General features: G+C 39.3%; 1 protein-coding gene across 4 annotated transcripts in view; it reads right to left on the reverse strand.

Annotated features, from left to right (window-relative positions):
- ctnna2 (catenin (cadherin-associated protein), alpha 2) overlaps positions 1-24,108 on the reverse strand; it is a 223,596-nt gene that overhangs the window by 157,896 nt on the left and 41,592 nt on the right. For 3 of the 4 annotated variants that reach the window (XM_058046015.1, XM_058046014.1, XM_058046017.1), the window contains exon 7: positions 14,776-14,979. In XM_058046015.1, coding sequence (XP_057901998.1) covers positions 14,776-14,979 — 204 coding nt within the window. Of the gene's footprint in view, positions 1-10,494; positions 10,872-14,775; positions 14,980-24,108 lie in introns of those variants that run through there. The other variant, XM_058046018.1, reaches the window with a different exon arrangement.

Here is a 24,108-nt window from a genome sequence, read left to right on the forward strand (position 1 = left end):
ATTTCCAATGATACTCGGTACATTTACATGAACCAAAAAAAACCAACACATTATTGCATGAATTTGTCCGAAAGTAGCTTTTTAAAATGCATGTAAACACCTTAAATAGATTGTGTTCGACGATGGAATTAACATACATTGCCTTGTTTATTCGATTAGACACCAGTTCCCTCTTGCATGTATACACTTTGATCGAGGGAACATCGAAGCGAGCTTTCTACACGTGGAGGATCATGGCACTGCTCTTAACAACGTCAATTAGCAAAAGAAAGGACGTTTTTGTTTCGTTTTTTTACACTAACAAGGAAACAAGTTAAAGATACACTCAATACATCATGAAAGAGCTGTCCAAAAGTTATGTTACCCATTGGACAGCATGTAGCATCCCTGTTTTGCACCCACACAGCTAAACAAGCTGAACATGACCACAATCGCATCCTCGTGTATCGGAGACCCACAACATTTGGCCCAGCATCAAATTAGATTTTTTCGACACTCTGACTTCCGTGCATGTAAATATAAGGACTGAGGTTTATAAAGAGCAGTAGGAAATCTCTAAAATTTCTAATATGGTTATGGTTGTCATGTTTTGTTTGTATGTTTTTTTAATAGTGATAGTAATGATAGTGATAGTAATAGTAGACAGCTGGGATAGGCTCCATCATGCCCCACGACCCTCGTGAGGATAAGCGGTAGAAAATGAATGGATGGATGGATGTTTAATAGTGCTTACTAACCACAAATGCAACTCTTATACAATATATCTCATTTAGTTAGAGAAGTTGTACAGCATAAATGCATTCTCAAACATTCGGGAAAGATAACAAGAGTCAGAGTTGTTGACTAACACTCTTGACTATGCATTGTTTTTTTTTTTATATTTTTCTCGATACACCGTGACAACTCTCAATTAACTAGCTCATTTATTTTGTCAACAGTTTTTAACTTCTTGCTGCTTCCACTATATTGCATTATACATCAATGTGTACTTTCACAATTACCTCAATTTGAGACTTCATACATGCTAATTAAGCGAGCTGCAATAATTAATGAAATACGAAGAACAGATTTGATGGGTCTTGCAAGTGTGATTTGTTTAAAGGCTATGGGTGGATAAGCGAAGTGACGATATCCCTGAAACAGCCCAAAGGTGAGTCATCACCCCCAGGGAACATCTTTGACAACAGCACCCTTACAGACATTAATTGTGTCGTTTCCCTTACTGCACTTGCCTCAAGGTGGGTTACATGAACATCCGTTTCTCTCTAACCCTTATTTTTATTTATATGCATGTCCCCCTTTGCCCCTCGAGTTTCCCCACCCCGGTCTCCTGATGTTTCCTCTGTCTGCTTGTGCTCTATTGCCTTTGACAACTCCTAGTGGCTATTAGTGCAAAGTAGAACACAAAACATATGTCTTTAGGGATTTCAAAATAATGTATAAAAATACAGTCATGTTTGCATTCCTATCTTGTCACCGATGCAAGGGAATGATTGTTTGGCAAGCAGGCATGTGATTAATAGTGACATAAGAAAAGAGATGGAAGAATGGTTTGTTTAATGTACTCATCACTCACTGATTAAGCGGCTTAGCAGGAATATAAGAAGTGTCATCTACCTGTGTAGTGGAATACAATGTGTGGTGCCGTGTCTAGCATCCAAAAAACATCTATTCATGGCGAAGCTGCTGCATGATTAAACAAATAAAATGACAAATACAGATGAAGGGTTCTGCTTAACATGATTACCCTGAAAAATAAAGTTACACCTTTTACTCTTAGGTCCAAAACTGGTTCCTCTGTATTAAAATTCAGAAATATATGTGTTTTTTGTTGGTGGGAGAGGGGGTTTGTTTTTTGTGCAAAGCGAAATACAGCGAGAGTCACTTTTCATTGTTTTAAATTAAAATACTAAAATGTATTTTACATTAAATAAACAATTCAAAAATAGAATAACATTTATTGAAGACGTGTTCTTGTAAAAAACACGATCTGGCAGTGAGGTCAACATGGACACCACCTTCATGTTTTGCCATAAATTATTTCTTAAATTCATAAATTATTTCCCAACTCAAGTCTCTGGTTTTATCTTGATCTCGGCTAAATACAACCCGCAGTAGAGCCAACGAATGTTGCAAGCACCAGCAATGGCAAAGAGCAAGAAGGTGAGAAACACTACTGAATTCATGAAATAACTCATGGCAAAACATGAAGGTGGTGTCCTTGTTGATCTCACTGCCACATTGAGGGGTATACGGCAAAAGTGGCTCGACCAATCCAGGCTTTGCGCTGAAGATGCAACTGAACAAAACCTAGTGTCAGCAATTCGACTTAATTGGTCACGTGATGATGGTTATCAACTTACTTTGTCATGCACTGTTTTCGGCTTTGTGCTAAGTGCGTAAGGGATGTTTTCTAAAAGCTGTTAAGACTATTTTGTGCACTGTTTGTGTTCGCGTAGATTACACACTCCGTATGCATGTCATAACCCCTAGCTACATTAATTCTTCTATTTGCAAGAGACCAACAAGATGTTGAACTCTCATCGCAGAAAAGTAAGGTAAGTCTTCAGTATGTTATCTCGCAACTCCAGAAAAAAATGTGCATAGAGCAGATCAGAGGCAAAGTAGGAAAAACAGAAGACATGAACAGCTTGGGAGAGGGAATTGCTGGGCAACATTTTGGGCATTATGACTATTTACTGACAGATATTCACAAAAATAGACCCAAAAGGTTACAGAAATTACATTGAATTCAGATGGTGGAAAACTTAACCCATTAATGTGAATGATACAGGCTGTGATCTGCACCAGCAGCATTGTTTAGGCATCTGTTGTCTGTTCGGAGTTTGTTTACCTTGCGTTTATGACTAGTTCACAGAAAGTATGCGGCCCACACGGTTTACACATACTCAATAGATACACAAGACTTTAGATTAGAACTGGAAGACGAGGATCACGGGACTTTTGAGATGTATTTGCCATAGCACCTCTTGAGGTGAAAGTGGCTCTACTTGACAATCCCAGAAGAGATCTCAAGTCCTTCATTCAAAAATGTCCTTGCATATTTCCTACATACAAACAGTGTATTATTTACATAAATAACCTTATTACTAACATTCACGATAAATTTATAGTCCATGTCTAAGTACCACGTCTGATAAGGAATGGCAAACCAATCTGTTGAGGTTTTCCACAGAACAAAAAGATGGATATATGAAAGGAATATTAAAACTGATTTTGACGATCATTGATTCAAAGCTGGTACATATATAGTAGCCATTTAAACCTTTATTACATCCTTTCACCGATTTGATTCTCATACCTTTACTTTAGGAAACACTGCTAATGCTGCAAAATTCAATGATAATCATTGACTGCTGACCAAGAGCTAATTTGTCTCTCGTTGACTATCAAATGCAGACTGCTATGACAGTTTTTCACTTTATAGGTCAGTTCAGAATTCAATCAAGTAACGGGCTAATCAGCATCAAGCCTCTTGAGATTCATTCACATTTCCCCAAACGGTCCACCAAGGTAAAAGGTTCACATGTAAAATATTCAAGTATCTTGTATAAATAAATGCAAGGGGCAAACATGTCCCCTTGTATGGTTGACTTAATCCGATCGTTGCCATATGTACTGTAACTCATGTGCCTACAGGGCAGAATAATTTATGTCCCGCTGCCTGAGCACTGATGTGTTGTATCACTGAAGCGGCTTGTTCCGTGGCTGAACAGAGAGGAATCAGGAAAAGCCATGATAACACCATTAAGTGAGAAAACATGATTTATAAGCAATAGAGCTCTTTAGGGACTTCTGCTTTGATTCCTCAGTGGGTGTGTTCCAAAATAAGAGCAGACATTTGCATTTCGTTTGCCAGGCTGCCTTTCTAATGCTTACAAAGACGTTTTTTTTTTTTAAATGACTGCAAAACGTTTTCCCGCCATAGTCTTCTTTCGTATATGACTTGTGCGTTCCTGATCTAAATTTTAAGGTCAATTGAACATGCATTTTGCCAATATTGGATCTTAAGGAGGTTTTAAGTAGAGCTTCAAAATGCAAAAATAACAAAAGGGAGTGAGTGAGTGAAATAAGTTGTTGATCAGCTGATCAAAAGTTTAAGACCACAGCCTTTAAAAGCCAACATTTTGGCAAAAATGTGGATTCAAAGTCATTTTCTGTCAGATATTCGCATTACATGATTTCCTGATGCTTTCTCTTTGTAAAAGTGGTCTGATTGTTGAGCTGAATAAGCAAGGCCTCTCACAGTGTGTCATTGTTGCTGAGGTTAGATTTAATAAGACAGTCATTTGAAACTTATTCAAAGATCCTGAGGGTTACGGAACAAAAAAGGCAAATGGTAGGCACCAGGTTCTTTGTCAAAACATACAACAATCTTCAGGTTTTTACTGGTGCAGTCCAATCAGACGGCATATGCGAGAGAAGGGTTTTAAGATCAAAACATGTCTACAAAGGCCTTGTCTTCTTTAACATTAAAAAATTGGAATTTACACAAAAGCACCAAACATGAGACAATGAAAGGCGGAAGAATGGTTGACGGTCCTGATGGCTGATGGCTTCCAATGCATGAAAAAGAGATCACCTGAGATGTCTTCCATACTGCACAGTGGCAAGGGCACCATGATGATCAGTAGTCCTTTTTCAGTCAAAGTTTCAGGTCGTGTAGGGGCATCAAACGACAACTGGCTATGTGAATATGTATATATATATATAATATAACCCTCATGACTGAAGGCCCTCGTCTGTGTGGCAATGACTGTTTTTTTCAACAACCTGCCTGGCAAATGACTTATTCCAGAGGAATAACACTGCACTTTTGGACCATCCTGTATTTTCCCCTTATCCAAATCCTTGAGAAAACCCGCGGAGCCATCTTCACCACATGGAGCAACATTCCCACTAGTCTTGGAAACACTGGCATCAAGCATGCCCACACCAATATCTGAGATGATTAACAAGATTAACAAGAGTCCTTTTTTGAAAATGCAATGTTTTTTTGGTTTGTTTTTTTCAAGCTATAAGCAAAAGCATTGTTTAATTTTCATCAGCAACCAAAATACCTTGTAGTTAACTATGTAGTTCTTGGCCAAATATACTTTGTTTCTCAGTGGTGCCAAAGACTGCTGCTTGACTTTCACCATGCTCAGCCAAGGCTGCTGAAAGGTTAAACTTCTGACAGCTCCAGTTTCACTGGAAACCACACACATCCTGAGGCTGATCCTCACATACTGTACTTGTTGAGAATTTGCACATGGTCCATTTAGGTTGAACATGCATGATTACATTAAATCCTGCCCTCTGTGCTGTTTCTATGTTTTCAGTGAATGCTTATTCAGGAAAATCCAAAAAAACTGTTGACTATAATCTTTGGCCGAAAAACCTCTACACTGACCAAAACACCAAAAAGTGAAGCCCATTCCCACACCCTTTTGTGCTTCAGCCATCTTCACAGTCGATCGCAAGAGGGGTTACTGCCACCAATCTCACTTCCGATGACCACACTTGCCCTTCAAAATGGGCATAGTACCAATGGCCTAACTGTTAAGGGCACAGTGGGCCAACAGTGCCGAGAGACAAAGGGGTAACCTCATGCACAAGTCAAGAACAGCATAAATAGCTTCGTGTGAGTACACCCTATGAATCCAATGTCTGACACAATCTAAACTCAAGAACAGTCACACCATCAGCCATGATTTGAAGTCAGGTCTAATTGGTTGAAAAAGCAGTTGCAGGGTTTTTGGCATTACATTATCCAATGATATTTGAAGGGATATCACGTCTTTGGAAGTATCCTCTAAATGCCTTATATTTATATTTTAGCACAGTTAGTTATTTTTATGCTTGAAAATGCTTAATTTGGGCATAAATTAATTTAGATACAATTTGCTTAAACAGGCATACAGTTTTATTTGACAAATAATATGAAATAGTCAACCAGGAAACAGCAATGTTTTTTTATTAATAGATTTGGAAAGGGAAGGGATGACCGCAAATTGATATTCCTGCCATATTCTTGCATTCCATTATGAAACTAATATCATAGAATATAAATGTAAATGATCAGGCTCACACACAATCACACAGTACAGTCAACCATATCACACTGATGCTATTTATGAAGTATTTATGGACGGAAAACTCCCGATCGAACCAGGAAAAAACCAGCACAGGATGCGTTGCCACAGTAACGCAAATGGAGATATCAATGGAGAATCCTCCTTCTTGCTCTTCGGGGCAGGGATTACAGTATATCTATCAAGAAGGGGTAAGACATTTTGAAAGGGACCACCAGACGACAGGATGTCTCCTTTTCTGGGGCAGCTGCTCCAGAATTATATGTGCTTCAATCAATCACACTGTACAATAAATCTCAGACGGTGAGTCTGAGATTGACAGCTGCTTGGTGAGGTTTTTTTTTTTAGACCATAAACAAGCGCTTTCATATTCTAACATTGGTAATATAACTGTAAATCACTTCAGTCATTCACATGAGGATTAGGAATCCTCCCAAACCATGGCTGTGGAGTATTCTGTTGAATTGGAGTAATTTAGCATAGTGGTCCCATTATAGCTTTACTTTAACGTTGTGAATGTGTGTATTTACAGTTCAAACATTGTGAACAAAGGCGGGAAAGTGCAGTCTTAGGTCACGATGTAATGAAAGCACAATTACCCACATTGCAAATGCTGAGGCAGTCTGCATCACTTCTGGGTATGACTTGGGGGCGGGGCGGGGGGGGGGGGGGGACTCAATGGCCACCATTAGGTGATCATCACAGAGATGCACAGATGCAAGAGTATTACAAAGCTTTATAGATGAATACATAAGCCAAATTGCTTCACAAAATAGTGAATGTGACGGCATGGATGCTTTTCTGAAGACCTATTTTTCCAACATAACCACAGTGGACTTCAATTAGTACAAAAGTATGGAGACACATAATTTCTTTACACCTGGTCGGTGTCCATCTTCATGAGCATTTTCAAATTCTAATGAGATTTTCAATGTTTTGGTTTTAGTATAAATGTTACTGGGTACTCCAGTTTCCTCCCACATTCCAAAAACATGCTAGGTTAATTAGTGACTCCAAATTGTCCATAGGTATGAATGTGAGTGTGAATGGTTGTTTGTCTATATGTGCCCTGTGATTGGCAGTCCAGGGTGTACCTCTGGCACGAAGACAGCTGGGATAGGCTCCAGCATGCCTGCAACCCTCCTGAGGATAAGCGGTATAGAAAATGAATGGATGATGAATGTTGCTTGTTGCTGGTCTCTGCAAAGCGACAGACAGCATTAGCAGCCACATTTCTTGGTTTTCACTTTATGCAATCTCCCATCTGCTTGAGCTTATGACATCACATACAACCCAACAATTGAGAGCGACAGACAGATGACTCATTTTGAAAGCCCCTCTTATCAAAATTCACATTCTCATTACAATATTTCCAGGTGAGATGAAGCACATGTGGTGGTTATAATGCATAGTTAGGGGAAAGAGAAGAGGACAATAGCAACATAGATAATGCACAACATGCTCTTATTAATCTTTAAACACTACCAAAAATCAATAACACATTACCCAAAGAACGGGCACGATCTGAGTGTGTATGGCAATCATGATCTGACACAACAACAAGCTATTTCTGTGAAAGGTCACTGAGCTATGAAGCCTCCTGAAATAACACAATCCCTACTCATTCTTGATACACACTCACTCATACCAGTTACATTCACTATATTTCAGGCTTCAATCAAACAGAATGAACACAAAAACAAGATTTATTTTTCTTATCCAAGTAATTACTTTATTAGACTCCAATAGATGAGTTTGCTGCGTGCTGTGCTGTGGATAAAGAGCATGAAATGATATTCCATTCCACTGTGTAGTAACCATATATTGAAAAGGAGAATGAGACCAAGAATCAATAATGGTACATGCTTCATTGGTTTGCCTTCTTCTTTTATATTAATGCAATGAAGCTAGGAGATAACTTAACATGGATTAGTAATGCTTGAACAAGTATTTGTTAACATGTTTGAAGCTGAAGACATCCCATTCTGTTCAGGGCTGTTCCTGTCATGTCTCTATTGTTATTTTTGTTTTTTACTGTAATAAATATATATACATTGAATTAATTTATATGGATTAAAATGTAATCAAAAAGACAAATTTAGCTGATTGACTAAGCAGTTTTACTCCAAAAAATAAGCAGCTATGAAAAATATGGGTGATAACAAAAGTGACACAAACCGAGTGAAGAAATTGTGTGCACGCTGAGCGTATATTAACGACAATAGCCTCACTGTAATGTGGCCATTCCCCGCGAAACTGTAAAAGTATGCTGGCCGATAAGGGAAAGTGTGTATTGTATGTACTGTATTATGAATACATAAAACAAACCTGTGAGGGTTCTGCTATGGCATTCCACAACTGGCTGATAAGGTAAAATAATGCAGACCCTGAATTCAGATGCAGTCTCACACACACACACACACACACGCACACACTCTGCACTCTACACTGTGGCCTGCATGCTTGATTCCTCCTTGCATTTAGCCCCCTGGATCCACAACCCTAACATATGTAGCAGTTAATACAGTTAGAGCCCAGGTCTTTGCTTGCATGTCTGCCCACTTAATGATATTAGAGTTTATTCCATAGTTTTATCTAGCTATCAATGTCAATCATGTTAGCCCTACTCAAAGCAGCAAGGCCTAGAAGGGAATTGGCAATGGAGGGAGGTGGGGCAGAACTCAGGAGAAGGGCTGGCAGTGTGCTAATGCAATAGAGCTGCCAGTTCTAAAAGCCTTTTATTACATTAATATGTTCCTGGATAATTCTATCCAATCTCCTGATTTGACCTCCAAAACCCATTAAAATCTCATTTATTGGATCACCTAATTTGTGACGTGTGGGTGTTCAGGTATTGTGATCGTTGTGCTCTTGCAATAATAACAAAGGATTGTGTTTCTTGTTTCCCAAAAAGCAAAGTTGAATTGTAATCAAAGTATCTAATATCACAGCTAGAGTTAGTGGATGTACATTATATGTAATGTACAGAACAAAAGATAATGTATGCACATGGACTCAACATTATCATCATTGTATTATAGGATATTTGCATTCATAATTAGTATTGTGTTGCCTAATTCTGTGTCATAATGTCATTGCAAATGTAACAATTTTAATTTTGAAATGCTAACTTCTGTCTTTAATTGAATTAAGCATTTGCAGCCGTGCATCATTCCTTGCATTGTTCTTATAAAAAGCCAGTGTAAGCACCGACAGCAGTTTGTTGTTGGTTATCCCGCATGTTGAGTATGACATGTCCATTATCTGACTGGAATCTTTCCATGGTGTCCCAACTCTAAAAGTGTTTCAAATACAAAAATACATACAACAAATGGAATAACTTCGGAAAAGCATTTCAGGGCACTTATAATTGTGAGTGCTAGGCACTAGTTGTTTGTCCATCCATCAATTTTCTATGCCGCTTATCCCAGTGTTAGTCCACAACTCTGACTCTTGTCATCTTTCCTGAATGTTTGTGAATGAATTTATGCTATATAAGGTCTGTATTACACCTCTAACTAAATTAGATATATTGTATAAGAACTGCATTTGTGGTTAGTAAGCTCTATTAAACATCCATCCATCCATTTTATATGTCGCTTATCCTCACAATGGTCTGCTGGATGCTATCCCAACTTTCTCCAGGTAAGAGGCGGGGTACACTCTGGACTGGTCGCCAGCCAATCACAGGGCACATATAGACAAACAACTATTCACACTCACATTCATACCTATGGACAATTTAAGAGCCCCAATTAACCTAATATGTATTTGGAATGTGGGAGGATACCGAACTAACATGCAAACTCCACAAAGAGATGCCAAGTGGAGATCAAACTGATCCCCTGACTTTGTGGCCAATATGCTAACCACTCGACCAGCGTACAACATAACCACATAATACTACAGCAGGTTGAATTGCTGAGCGTTTTCATTTGTACCTTGTATGTCCTGCTTATGGCATCACATCCACAGGATAAGAGCATGAGATGAATGAGCTGCACATCTCACATTCACTTGCAAGTATTGACTTTGAAGATTGTGTTTGCCACCAACGATGCCACCCAAACATCCTGTGATTAAGTAGTGGTGAGTATCTATACATTTTAAAATGCTTTAATAAGTGTGTGATGCATATAATAAGGCTTGAGCTTGGATTGTGCTACTGTGCATTTAGCTTGTTAGCGTCCTCTGTCACGAGTGAACAACGTCAATTAAGAGATGGGGAGGGTTAATGTAATTGAATCTATTCTAATATTCTATTCTAACAATCAAAGTTATTTGATTGTAAAATTATTGCAAAGGCTGATTCAAAATCAGAGAAGTCAATCTCAAGCGAGCAGAAGTATTTGGAGGGGGAGGTGCAAGATGGCAGCAGCATATTAGTGTCAAAAATAGACAATGGGCATCTCAATTGGTTGTGTTTATTAACTCTTTATGGGTGATCTTTGAATCCAAGAGTAGAGTCAATTGTGGAAGGCTTTGGATCCCTTCCTGCATTCTGATGCAAGTTCACCTTGGTTTCCGTGACATCACGGGACAGCCATTTAAGTCCTTGACCTTTAAGACTGCCTATGTGACTTACTGTAATGTTCAATAAATACATACAGTATAGTCCTCAACTGTGTTCTAGCCTTGAGTGGCTGAGAATTTGAAGTTGTTCAAAGTGTGAGGTTAATATGCACCCAGTGGATTGCAGCTTGTCGTGTGGTGCATTACGTGTTGACAGACGAGAGGGAGGCCAAGGCACGCTACCATTTACTGGGCATAAAAAGCCTGGAGGAAGCAATAGAAAATAAGATGATTAAATCAAAGGAAGAACAAGCGCGGCATTTGAGCAGAATCTGTTGCTTGAACCTGTCATGCTTGGGTTGGTCCGTTTGCATGTGAACTCTGATGTGGTTCATTTGCTTGACCAGTGGACATGGAGCAGTTTTGAATTGAAACCGTAAAACGGATAGAAACTAAACATTGTACGGTAAAACTGCATTTGTATTAATGAAAAAACATGAAAATATTTCATTATAACTTGATGTTGACATGGATATAATGACAGCACCACTGTAGACATAAGGCAGAACACTGTGTGCAAATGCTTGTACCTCCTCCACCCTCTAAGTGAGATGTTTCATTTTTAATGTCAGGTTAAAAGCTACATGAACAACATGAACCACTGGTTAGATGTTCAGGGAAACCAAGGAGAAAAAAACATAAATTAGTCAAACACATGGGTCATGTAATGAAGTGTGCTGGGTATTTTTGAGAAAATCTATGAAACTGTGAATCAGAATGACTGAATCATATGAATTCAACCTTGTTTGTTTCGTTCGGCTTTTTCCTGATTTCGGAGTCGCCACAAAAAGATCCACACACTGATTTTGGCGTGAGCACTTTATATTCCAGATGCCCTTCCTGACGAATACCAGTGATGCTTACTCGTAGAGATTCAAACCCAGGGCTTGAACTCCGAAGTCCAGAATGCTAACCAATCACATGAATTCAACCAAATGCATTTAAACACACTTGGGTCAGTCTCCCGAAAAGAGAGTGCCATCACTTTGAGGGGCATGACGACAGTCGACAGTGATTTGTAGCTATAACCAGGTTGTGGGAGCAGTGGCCTACGCAGAGAAGCTACTTCGTCCCCGGCTAGTTCGTCCAGCTCCTCTCGGGGGATTCCAAAACGTTCCCAGGCCAGGTAGGAGACATAGTCTCCCCAAAATGTCCTGGGTCTTCCTCAAGGCCTCCTACGACTGGCCGTGCCCTCAAGACCTCACCAGGGAGGCGTACGATAGGCATCCTGACCAGATGCCCGAACCACCACATGTGAATGACAGTGCTTCTCACCCTATCTCTCAGTGAGAGCTCAGGAACCCTACGGACGAAACTCATTCCGGCTGCTTGGATCCACAAAGCCAAAAATAACACCCGGTTCTTGCACAGAAAACAATTGTTGACTGAGCATTTTGCATGGGAACTTCAGGGGCACTGTGAAAGAAGCAAGGCCATCTGTCTCTCCCAGGTGATCAGCCCCCCTACCCATGTTTAGCTTTATGTGCCACATCCGGCTAACAGTGAGATTAGTGTGCACACTATCACACTCCCTAAATCCTTCCCTGTACTGCTCACAAAGCCGATGAGTTGCCCCCTTTTACCTGCCATGGCTTTTGGCTATGGCTATATTCTGCCCAAGCTCCCTTGACCCAAGTTGGTAATGCATTACTCCCTAGATCAATTGATAGATTGGCCCTGTCTGAGCTGCCGTAACTAAATCAGCTGCTCCTGATGATTCAGCACCAGCCAGGGAGCCGGGCATGCTGTCACCAATCACAGATCACCAGCAGCTACGACAGGTATGGACATTCTCCTGTCACTTGAACCTAATTTATGGCCAGCTACCACATTGATTAACCTTGTGCTTCGGTTCAAGCTTCCTAGGAAAAAAAAATCTACCATTAAATGCAGGATGTGACTGGATGAAAAAAGAAAAGAGGAGGTGGTTGTTTACATTACTTCAGTAATATTGAGCTATAAATAACAGTGGAACCGAATGTGTCTCAAAATATGTTCTCCTCTGACATGTTCTGTTCCAATCAATTTTCTATGCCGCTTATCCTCATTAGCGTTGCGGGGGGTATGCTGGAGTCTATCCCAGCTGACTATGGGCGGTGGGGTACGCCCTGGACTGGTCGCCAGCAAATCACAGGACACATATAGACAAACAACCATTCCCACCCACATTCATACCTATGGACAATTTGGAGTCGCCGATTAAACTAACATGTTTTTGGAATGTGGGAGGAAACCGAATACCTGGAGAAAACCCATGCACGGGGAGGGATACCCAAGCGGACAATCGAACCCAGGTCTTCCACATCATAAAGAAAGGCTTTCTCTGCAGCCCTAAAATTAAATTCTATTTTTGAATAATGAATATTGTTTCATGAATTTGTTTTAATTTATTCCCAGCAGTTTATCATCTTAATTTTGTACCGTGTTTCTTGGCTGCACTGCTTAGAGTAGATTATTTGCCCAATCGGATGTCAGCTGTGTGCAGCAAGTGTTGCCACTTGAATGTAATCTGCCCAGGGCCTTCAGAGTTAGGAGTGCTGGTGGATGTCACTTAAACTATCACTCAAAAATAGAGATTTGCCTCACAAAGCCAAAAGGTAACAGTAATGCTCAGCAAAAGTTGCTTGCCAACCACCAAGAAACAACTCTGTCACAGGTTGCAAATACTAACTAGGAGGAGAACAAATTGACTTAGCGTCGGACATTCTTAAAAATATTTTCAAAATGTAAACTCGAGATATATTAAGGAGACGTGGACTTACGCCAAAGCTTGTTTCAGTTTGCCACTTTCACTGGATGTCTTCCAGTCCAGTAACTACAATACAGTGGTGAGTGTGTTCATGTTTAATTCATGTGTGTATGTTTTTACAGTCACGTTGTTAGGTAAATATTGACTTTAAACCATCCCAGATTATGATGAGGTGTATAAGTTTGGAGTTTGCATCTTTTTAGAGACAATGTTTTCAACGGTAAAGGGTTAACTGGGTTTCTTGCTTTAGTTGAATAGCGTTTTACCGTTTTATTGAATACTGTTGTATTCAACCTAGATTCAGTAATGCCACAAACTGCTTTATTACCTTTTTGTATATTTATGATGATGTATATAATTCTCAGTATACCTGTATGTGAAGACAATCTTCATATACACGTTTTATTGACGTTGTACTTGGAAAATCTTCTTATTCGTGTCTCTATGAATTCCTCTGTGTTCTCTAGCCGGAGGCTGTCAACCGCTGAAACGCAACTCATACGCCTATTAAACCCATGGCACAGTTATTTTAGCAAAAAGGAGTCTTTAAAAGACAAATGTTTTTGCCAGACTTAACTCAACATCACAAAGACTGTATTTGACCGTATTTATAAATATATATACGTATGTATTTATTGAAGTTGTTATTCCAGTGTTATTGAAAACACAATTTAAAAAAAACATTTTTTTTTTTGTTGAAATTGTTGATATTGTCTCTTGTCTTGTATTCAGATCATTGTAGCTGAACACAAGGCGTGCATATTTTGAAGACAAAAAAGGGAGCAGTGATGTTGAGACAAAAAATAACAGCTTTCATGTACGTACGTTATGTCTGCACCCTATCTGCTATATTTGAGTTACAACTACTAACAGCACAGAGTGTAAGAATGTCTAATATTTGTTCATTATATTTACATATGCTTCTAAATCTGTATGGATACAAAACATAAACCCTGGTTTTGTTAGCCCACAAAGAGTATATATATTTTGGGCATTCTCAGTAATCTGCTTGCAGACAGAGTGTACAAAAAAAGAACATCGTCTAATCGTGAGTCACTAGAAAGAGAGGGACTGTCTTTCCATCACTAAGGTTAGATTTGATGCACTCGGTCTCTACCTCGTGACAATTTCATTGAGCAAAAAATCTTATTAAGGAAAGCTGAGTAAAACGGTTCACCCATAATCAGTAGTGCTTCCTACATGACCAGATGTGACACTGAATAAAAATGTTTCTCTAATATGTTAGAACCTAAGACGTAAATCCCAGTCAGAGCTCAAATAGGGAAGAATAAAGGGATGCTAACACAAACTTATGACTTGATATCAGGACCATGACAATGACAATGACTGAAAACTTACATTGTTCATGTACTCGCTCAACAAGTCTTGTAGGGCCTGTCGGACAGCGTTGCACTCAGCCACGATGCGCTCACGTCGATCATCACGTGTGCACGAAGAGTCAGCCATTAATGCGGCACCGCTGATGATGCTCTCCAAGCGCTCCTCGAGAGATGGCCGGAAGCGAGCTTCGCTGAATGTCAGAGGGTCCAAGATTATTTTATTCTGTCAAGCAAAAATACAAAAGGTGAGGTTATTCTCCTTTTCTCTTATGAAATTGTCCAAAATCTGGAGGATTAAATAATACAAACTGATAACTCATACCAACAAAGCTAAAAACGAGAATCAACTCCAAAGGGGAACTTCGAGATTGAGAAATGGTATACATCACTTAAGGGGTCTACAGTCCACACAGATTGAGAGTTCATGTGCTGGTAATTCAGTTTGGACAGAACAGATAAATAATATAAAAATACCATCACATTCTCAATAGTTATGGTGGGGTAAGGGGGGTGGTGGGGGGGGGTCTGTCCCCTCGAGCAGGGCATGACTGAAAATAATTGACAACCACTGGGTTATCTCTATGTTAACATCTACACCAGACATTTGAGCTTTCAGATGGCAAACAGAACAAGCCAAAGTCTAATACACAGAGGGCCTGAAGAGTGAAAGATGTAAAGAAGGAAAGAACATGAAGGCACACTGAGAGCATTCCCACAGGGGTTTACTCGATTGTTATTCAAGCATGATGTCAGGTACCAATTATCATAGGGGGTTGAGAATAGGCAGGGGAGAAAGATTAGAAAATGTTTGATTGACATTGAGGCTTTCAAAGTAAATGGCAATGGCTCAAGTCAAAAACTGTGACAACATGATATTCTCACTTCACCCTTTTTTTGGCTTTTCAACCTCATTCATTTGATGTTACATCAAAGAGTAAATGTATGAAGTATTTCTGAATCATGATGGAAAACTGCCATCCGGTCCAGTTTCCGAAGGGATGGGATCATCTACAATGAACCAATGAACATGGACCACGACGCTACTTCCAGCCATCTTGACTGTGAGCAAGACTCAGTTACTTCAGTTGTCATTTGTGTTGCCAGCTGTTTAGACAATAATTGCTGCGTGTCGGCTCATTTTCAGTAAGTAGTAAACATAGTCTTCCCTCACGTCATAAAGAATGCCATCCTGGGAGTTGAATGAAGAGGATTTGACATTATATGGCTCCTGAAGAATGTAAGTCTGGCTTCAAAATTAGACGCAGAGGAACAGAGTGTGTGGACGTTATTTTGCACCCTGAAGGCGGAGATGAACAAGTAACAGCAGGAAATTGTAGCACAAATAATGTAAGATCTAAGAGTCCTGCAAACACAGAACGACAACTTCAAGAAGAGCTTCTTGGACATCGAGATCAAGGTACTACAAGATAATGATGCCTTGTGCGCTGCTCTTAAGGAGGAAAAACAGAATACTATGTAATGACATCATACAGGATGGAATCATTGTACTACTAGATGTTAATGCTGCTTTGTGCACCACTGTGGAAGACAATGGAAGAGAAAAAAATACAATTGTTGAGATGTTGAGAAGAAATAAACGATGTGTTCCACGTTCAAAGAAATATACCCAATACAAATTCCATAGCAGTCCAGAACAGAAAAATAAATGAAATGTTCCCTCGACAAAGCAACAAGTTGCCAATTTCTGCTGCGCCTGCTCAACAAAAAATACTGGAATTAGGAACCCATGCATCTACATTCAATGACATTTGCACAACAATTAACAATTAACAACAAATATGACTTTCTAGAGGACTGCGGCAACTGCTACAGTATATAGACCACGTGTCAAACTCAGACCTGGGGTACAAATTCCGCCTGCGCTTCAATTCTTCAAAAGAAGATATCTTGAGGTATGATGAACCGTGTTTATGTAGTAGCTATATCTTGCCTGCTGGTTTTAAACCTCCATATTATATGAACTTATCCTCTCGAGTTTGACAGTGAAGGACCAGAGGCAACCTTATGTTTCCCCGACAAATGTTGAGGTTATTAGTTCAACCCAACTCCAGGGGGAAACAAACGGTGACATGGGGCAACCGTCAAATCAAATCAACCCGTCTGCTGTTGCCTTCCAGGATTTTCCAATATTTTAATGACAACTATGTCATCTCTCAGAGGAAAGCTCATCAAAGAGTATATACTATTTTGTTTGGAGGGCTATTTGGTTGTGATCATCACTCTGTGTGACAAAGCCTAGCCAGTGCTGACCCAACAGGGGGATTTGTCACAACATGCTGTGATTGATCAGCCAAATAAAGAGAGCATTTAATCTGAAGTTAAAGTTTGACCATTAATTGTCACAGAATAAAGGGGAACTTTACACCTTTGGAGAAGTCAGTGCAGAGCTGTATCAAGCCTTAGCATTTAAGAGATATAATAACATAAATATGTCCATGCATTCATCAAAAAAAATGTTAAGCTGAGGAAAGGTTTTTGAACAATCGGCGTAAGATTAAGAGCTCTGATATGAATAAAAGAATAGCAGGATGTTACATGCTGCATGAAGTGGCTACATGCTGTGCATGACGCTAACATAAGCATGGTGCAACAGAATACAACTAGAAATTCTCTGAGGGGTAAACATACAACACAACTATCCCCTTAAAAATCGAAATGTAAAGCATGCTTAGAACATTAATAACGAAAGAGGGTGCAAGTGGAGATACGAAATGGGGATAAACATGAATTAGTAAGAGGAAAGGCAGCAGGAATTCAAGCTAAAAATGCTGCATTCCTTAAATAGTGAGTGGGCGCCCAATTGAGCCAACTGCTTCCATTGCGAATACATAGTTGTCATGCATGTGAAAAATTAATAACCACCCCCCCGAACACGTATTTCTTGACGGTTACGTGCATCTCATGGGATAGTGCACATACAAAACACAATACACATACAAAATAGAACCTGTGTTAATGTTGATCCATTATTGCCTCATCTTTTCTTCTTTTTTTTGGTAGTTGTTTTCTTATTTGCTAAATAACTAAAATATGTATACAGTAGGTTCAGACCTGCCAACCTGCCACAGTAGGAAGTCCAACTCTCACTTAGTACCCAATACAAATGAAATAGTGAATATTAACCACACTTATTGTACAACATAATTATCAAAACTACTTATGTGTTCATATAAGGCATGAGGATTAATGAACAACTTTTGTCGGTAGGCCTGTCACGATAATGGATATATCAATTTATCGAACTATAGTAATTATGAGCCCTTGATAAATTGACTGAAGTGTATCCAAATCCGCTCCATCTGTCTGTGGTACACAGGCTGGATGGGAAGAGGGTTCACTCTGCATGCGGAGGCGGGGCTACATGGAGTGCTAGCAGTTGGGAAGCAGACTTGATTATGAATGAAGGCATGAAACTTTTTGTGGCTTAATATTAAAAGAAACAAAATAACAAGACTAGATAACTATGTGAGCATAAACTATCCGTTTCAGTGTCCATTGCTGTTTTTGTAAATGGCTGGAAAGCACATGCTTAGTAGTTCTACAATGTGTATGGGAGCTCTAAGCACGTGGTTAATATTCTGCTTTATACATTGGTAGTGTCTTGTTTGTTTCATCCACCTATTGCATTGCTGTGTCAAATAAGCAAATTAAGCAAATAGGCTTAAGTACAACAAATTCTTACATGTTGGCAGGTCTGCTGTTTTAAGGGCAAAAAGTGTTAGTGCCTCCGCTTCAATGTGTGTGCATTGAATGCATTGTTAACTTGACAAGCTCTGATGCCAATATATTTTCCCCAATACCCAGGGTACACTTAATAGCAAATGGACTACATGTCCTCACCACAAAATATGAATTTAACAGGTGATATCTGAGATGTTGAAGGACAGGTTAAATGAAGAAATAAATAAAGAGACAGACAAAGAGTGACTTAAATGGAAAAAAAGTAATAACAAAAGAAAGTCTACAGGTAGTAAATATATACAGTGCTGCAACAGGGACCAAAAGGTTGCTCGGTGCCAATATAATAATAGTTGGAGCAGTGCCCTGTCTAGTTGGTGAGAGACCTTGAATGTGGACAGGAACAATGGGTATCTGATCCAAAGTTTCGCCTGAGGCAGGATGAACTAGGCAGTCTCAAATATCAGTTGACGGCAGGGGAGCACTGGGATTTCCACTCTGACCATCTGATCTCTGCAGGTATACCAAAATATTACTATTAGGGAAAAATTGCCTGACATTGTTTCTGTTTTGGTAGATCATCGAGCGGTAGATGATTTTTTTTTTTGAGTTGTTTTTTTTTGCCATATTCCGCACTGCAATTGTTTCTCCATTAGCCTGAATTTCTTCCCAGAGATTGTGGGTTGCTGCAGCCATTTTCTATGAGGCTCTGAGTTTTGCCATACCTAAACCAGGAACTCTGGTCACCAAACACTCCCAATGAGCCTGGACACTCCACTCACTCCACTTTAAATAATTGTTTTTAAATCTTAGTATTCGCAGCTATGTTAAAGGAAAACTGCACTTTTTAATGGAATTTTGCACAAGCCTTATGTAAAACATCACCATGCCTTCCCCCGTTCTGTTCTTTCTTTCTACAGAAAAAGACCTAGCATGAGGGAGCTAACGATGTATGTAATGGGACACACATATTTTGACTATAAAAAACATTTTATCGTTTTATATACTGTACATGCTGTGACCATGCAGTAACAGACACATTCATGATAATATGTAATACCTCCAGTATTTTGAACCAGAACTTCTTTGTTAGGTATATTGATTTCACAGAGACCCGAGCACCTAATGCAACGTCCGTCAACAACAGCAGCATAGGAAGAACACGTGTCTGTTTACTAATTATGGCAGACTTGTGAGCGCCATCGATTACTTCCAGCCGTGTTCCATGGATTCCAGTCGGACAAAACAGGATCCAGAACCTTACCAGTATGAATATACAGAAGATGAGCTACAGGTTTTAGAAGCTGAACGAGCAAGAAGAAAGAGTGAAACATCGGAGAAGAAGGGAGCCGAGAAGATCAGCACCGGAAATTGAGTGTTTCTCCCGCACACAGTGTTACCATCAATGGAAATATTTTGTGTATATGTCGAAGAGGGCAGCGAAGAGACTGCATCACAATGAAGAAAGAATTGTTAGCATTAACCAGCCTTACACCCCAGACCAGTTTGCCCATATGGACAACTGTCTATTGAGTATTTCACCATGAAAAAATAGTTCTTCAGCGTTACAGCGCCTACAATAATGTTGCTGTAGTTTGGTGATTATAATAATAATAATAATAATAACATAATAACCCATGTTGTGCATCGTTTGCTCATCCATGCAAGCTGTTGTTCTCTCTTTAAAATGCAAAATGCACATAAAAGGGAAAGACGTGTGATGGGAAAACTTCCAAAAAAAGTGCAGTTTTCCTTTAGGGACAGTTGTTTATAAACTCCTTCAAAAGCACTACCTCTTTATATGACTCACTAATATTTTCTAGTTAGCTTTCCGCTTGGTCAGCGTTTCAGAATACTTCAGGTTGCAGAGTGCTAAAACAACAATGTGACATTACCGTATTTAGGGGCTGATGAACAGGACCATGTACTACAGAATATTGGATGAAGTATGGGTATAGGTCATATTTTGAAATAGTTACTTGCTGATATTTTACCATAAAAATTTGCACTCTTACTACAATAAGTGGGTAGTCTTCAGAGCAGATTATCAGACGTTAGGGTTAAGTATTGACGTTTGTCTGCCACCTATTTCCCTTCCAGAAATAGCTGCTACAAAAGGAAAAATGCAATATCACGTCATCATTCTGTTATCTCATCCGTTGTGACAGACTATAAACACCCTCTTGATACCATCCATTTGTATCATATAAACATGTGTCCGTCCCAAATAATACACACACTCTGACAGCCACTCTTAGCCTCTGTATGGTCCTGTGTGCTTGTATGAAGTTTATCCCTATCTGACTATGACAAAATAAGTGGAAAATATCGTGGAGTGTGTTGAGAGTGGAGTTATATGATGTGTGTACTGCCTCCAGCTGAGCACAAAAACACAATTTCGCCAGATGCTGGAGCTCAGATTTTAAACGCCCCAGTAACGTTCATATAAATGCGACCATAGAAAAAAATGGGAGTGCCGAGGGAGTGGTGACATGGTGAATGAATGCTTGCTTGGCCCTGAGACCTAATGGAGCTGACAATGGGAAGTAATGGCCAAAGTGTTGGAACATGTCCGTGAAAGTCTTACATTTCAAGCGCACCAAATATCTGTCCTTCTTCTTCGAGGTGCAACAGCATCATCTCTCGAAAGAAGGAAAGTGGAGGAGTTATTATTCACATTAATTTTATTTTCATGGATCACCTCATCATTTGTGTCATGACTTGAAATACAATCAAAACAAAACATTTCTTGACACTGCAGGGCCGCAACAAATGAATTACCATCACATCGCAAGGTGTGTGGTATAATTGCTGAAAAGTGAGGAAAATTAAATTAATATTCATTCCCACATAGAATGAATCAATGAGTTTTGTGTCATTGTGCAAAGTGTTAAGGATTTCACAGTCATCATGTGACTTAAATTTAATCAAGATAAATATCCAACATAGCTTAAACTTTCCATTCCTCCTGTATTGTGATATCCATGTAAACCTAATAAAAAAAACTGTAACACTGGAACAACATTTCAGTAATCCCTCCTTAATCGCGATTATTTGGTTTCGGACCTGACCATGATTTCTGCGAAGTAGAATTCCATATTTGTAAATGGTTTATTTTTATAGTAAACCTGTTTATGGCATTTTAAATACCTTTTTTTGGTGGTGGGGTGTCTGATAGTTTAGTACTACTGATCTAATAGTGCACTTACGTATAAGAAGAGTTGCTTGTAACATTGCATTGCTGTTAACTAATAGATGCAAGCATACCCATGGTGCAACATTGCCATTTACTGTAGCTGAATGCATAAATACAAAAAGTCAGCTGTGGGATATGAAAGGTCGATGTATTCTCATTAAGTCTGAATCAAGGTCTGATGATGCTAGATTACTTCTGTAGTATCATTTGGTAAGGCTGTTCAGGGGCCTTCTTCATTGCAATATCCACAGATTGGGTAAATCACGCCTCCTTTCCTGAAAGTGTGAAATGAGTATGATGAAAAAATAAAGAAAAAAAAGTCTTGCTCTGACCAGCATTCCAAATACTGGTGCATCAGGGGCTTGTGTATGGTTGGCAAATACATAAAGTAAATATACCAAGCAAAGTGTGTCTCATTTGAATATGAATAAAGTGTCATTTCATTTTGTTTTGTCTTGCACATAAGCGATAACCCAAAAAAATAGCTAGCTGCTGCCACCATGTCGTTAACACTCACTCATTCTGCAATCAATCCCTCTTACCCTCGATAATCCAGCACCCATCACTTGCTCCTTTTCTTCCAATTAAGCTGTGCTCAAAACCAGCACATCATTCTTTACACTTCAAAAACGTGTTCCCTCAATAATAAATGGACAACTCAAAATCTTGAGGACACCGTTCCCTGCAAAAGAAGAATTCCAAAATGACATAGTATGAGTGAAGATTTAAAGTCACCACGGATCATTCAAATTTATTCTGTCCTTAGCTAAAGCCAAACTTAAATAATGTAGATATAGTATTACTTTGGCCTTTTAACTTATGTGAAGTTATCTGCTAATAACATAACATCTGCAGCAAATGGTACACTATATATGTACATAACATAACTTGACATTAGTGCAAGATGGCGGCACCCTGTGTGGCTTTGGAAGCCTTAGCTTCGACAGACAAACCTGTTATAGTCATGCATCAAAACTTGCAATGACGAGTTAATATATAGACCTGATCAAAATCTTAAGACCAGTTGAAAAATAGCTAGAATATGCATTTTGCACATTTGGACCTTAATGAGGTTTTAAGTAGAGCTACACTATGCGAAGCAACAAGGGTGATTGAGAACAAAAGCATTTGGAACTTGTAACTCAAAAACAATAATCTTCTTCTTCTTTCTCTTTCGGCTTTTCCCCTCAGGAGTTGCCACAGCAAATCAATCTCTTCCATCCATCCCTGCCTTCTGCATCACTCACACCAACTACCCTCATGTCCTCCTTGTCATGTCATCCAACATCTTTGGTCTTCCTCCACACCTCCTACCTAGCAGCTCTATCTCTCCTCTGGACATGTCCCAACCATCTCAGTCTGGCTTCTCTGACTTTATCTCTAAAGGCCTCTAACATGTAATGTCCCGGGATGTATTCATCCTGATCCTATCCATCCTGGTCACTCCCAATAAGAACCTCAGCATCCTCATCTCTGCTACCTCCAGTTCTGATCCAGTACTCCACACAGAGATGGCCGAGGGTGGAATTGAACTCGGGTCTCCTATGAGACCCAATGATAAGGAAATTAGTGTTAATGCAATTAAGAGTTCACAAACAACCACCGGTGAGGAAAAGAAAAAAAGACTGTTGTTGCACACAAGTTGTTTTTCGCATTATGCGGTTGCAGATAGCATGAGCTTGAAATCATAAAAAGTCATAAAAATGAAAGAAAGCAAGAGCAGAGCAAACAAGTGAATCATGTGAATATGCAAATAGGTGTTGATTGTTTGGTGTCTATCCCTGAGTGGAGCTGCAATGGGGCCTGGGAACAGCTAGCGAGCCGTATTGCCAAGGAAGGGTGGAAGTTTATCATCTATCCATGGAATTTGTTTTCTTTTTTTTTCTTTTTCCATAAGCAGCACCTCAAAGGGGCTTGAAGCCATGAACTTTCACTTATTTGTCTTTTTGCATATAGGAAAAGGTCCTGTTATATTTTGAATACTTCAACAGTATACTGACCATGACATAATAAGACATAACATAATGTGGCTGTGCACTGCTAACTTTGAGTCAGGAAAAAAATAGTACATTGTCAACCTATTAATATGCAAGTAAGTCAGCAAATATTTGTAAACCACCCAATCTCTACAGTGCCTACAGGCAGTGAATTAAGTTACATAATTATTGTAGTATACATTAGATTTATTGTCTTGTGTCTACCCATTAGATTTATTTATTTTTTGGTCACCCCACATGTTGGAATCCATGTTACTCCTCATAAAAACACATATCCCCAGCACTCATGCAGCCCAGACCATGACGGTACCACCATCATGTTTGACTGCAGGCACTTATTCGCCTTATATACGTATTTCGAATATAACGGCTGTGTTTAGTCCAATGAATAGTACCGATAAATACAATATACCGCAGAAACTTGGTTAGAGTCATAAATCTGTCCCAGAAGGACCAACTC

This window comes from Doryrhamphus excisus, chromosome 1, assembly GCF_030265055.1.
Source record: "Doryrhamphus excisus isolate RoL2022-K1 chromosome 1, RoL_Dexc_1.0, whole genome shotgun sequence".
Taxonomy (NCBI): Eukaryota; Metazoa; Chordata; class Actinopteri; order Syngnathiformes; family Syngnathidae; genus Doryrhamphus; species Doryrhamphus excisus.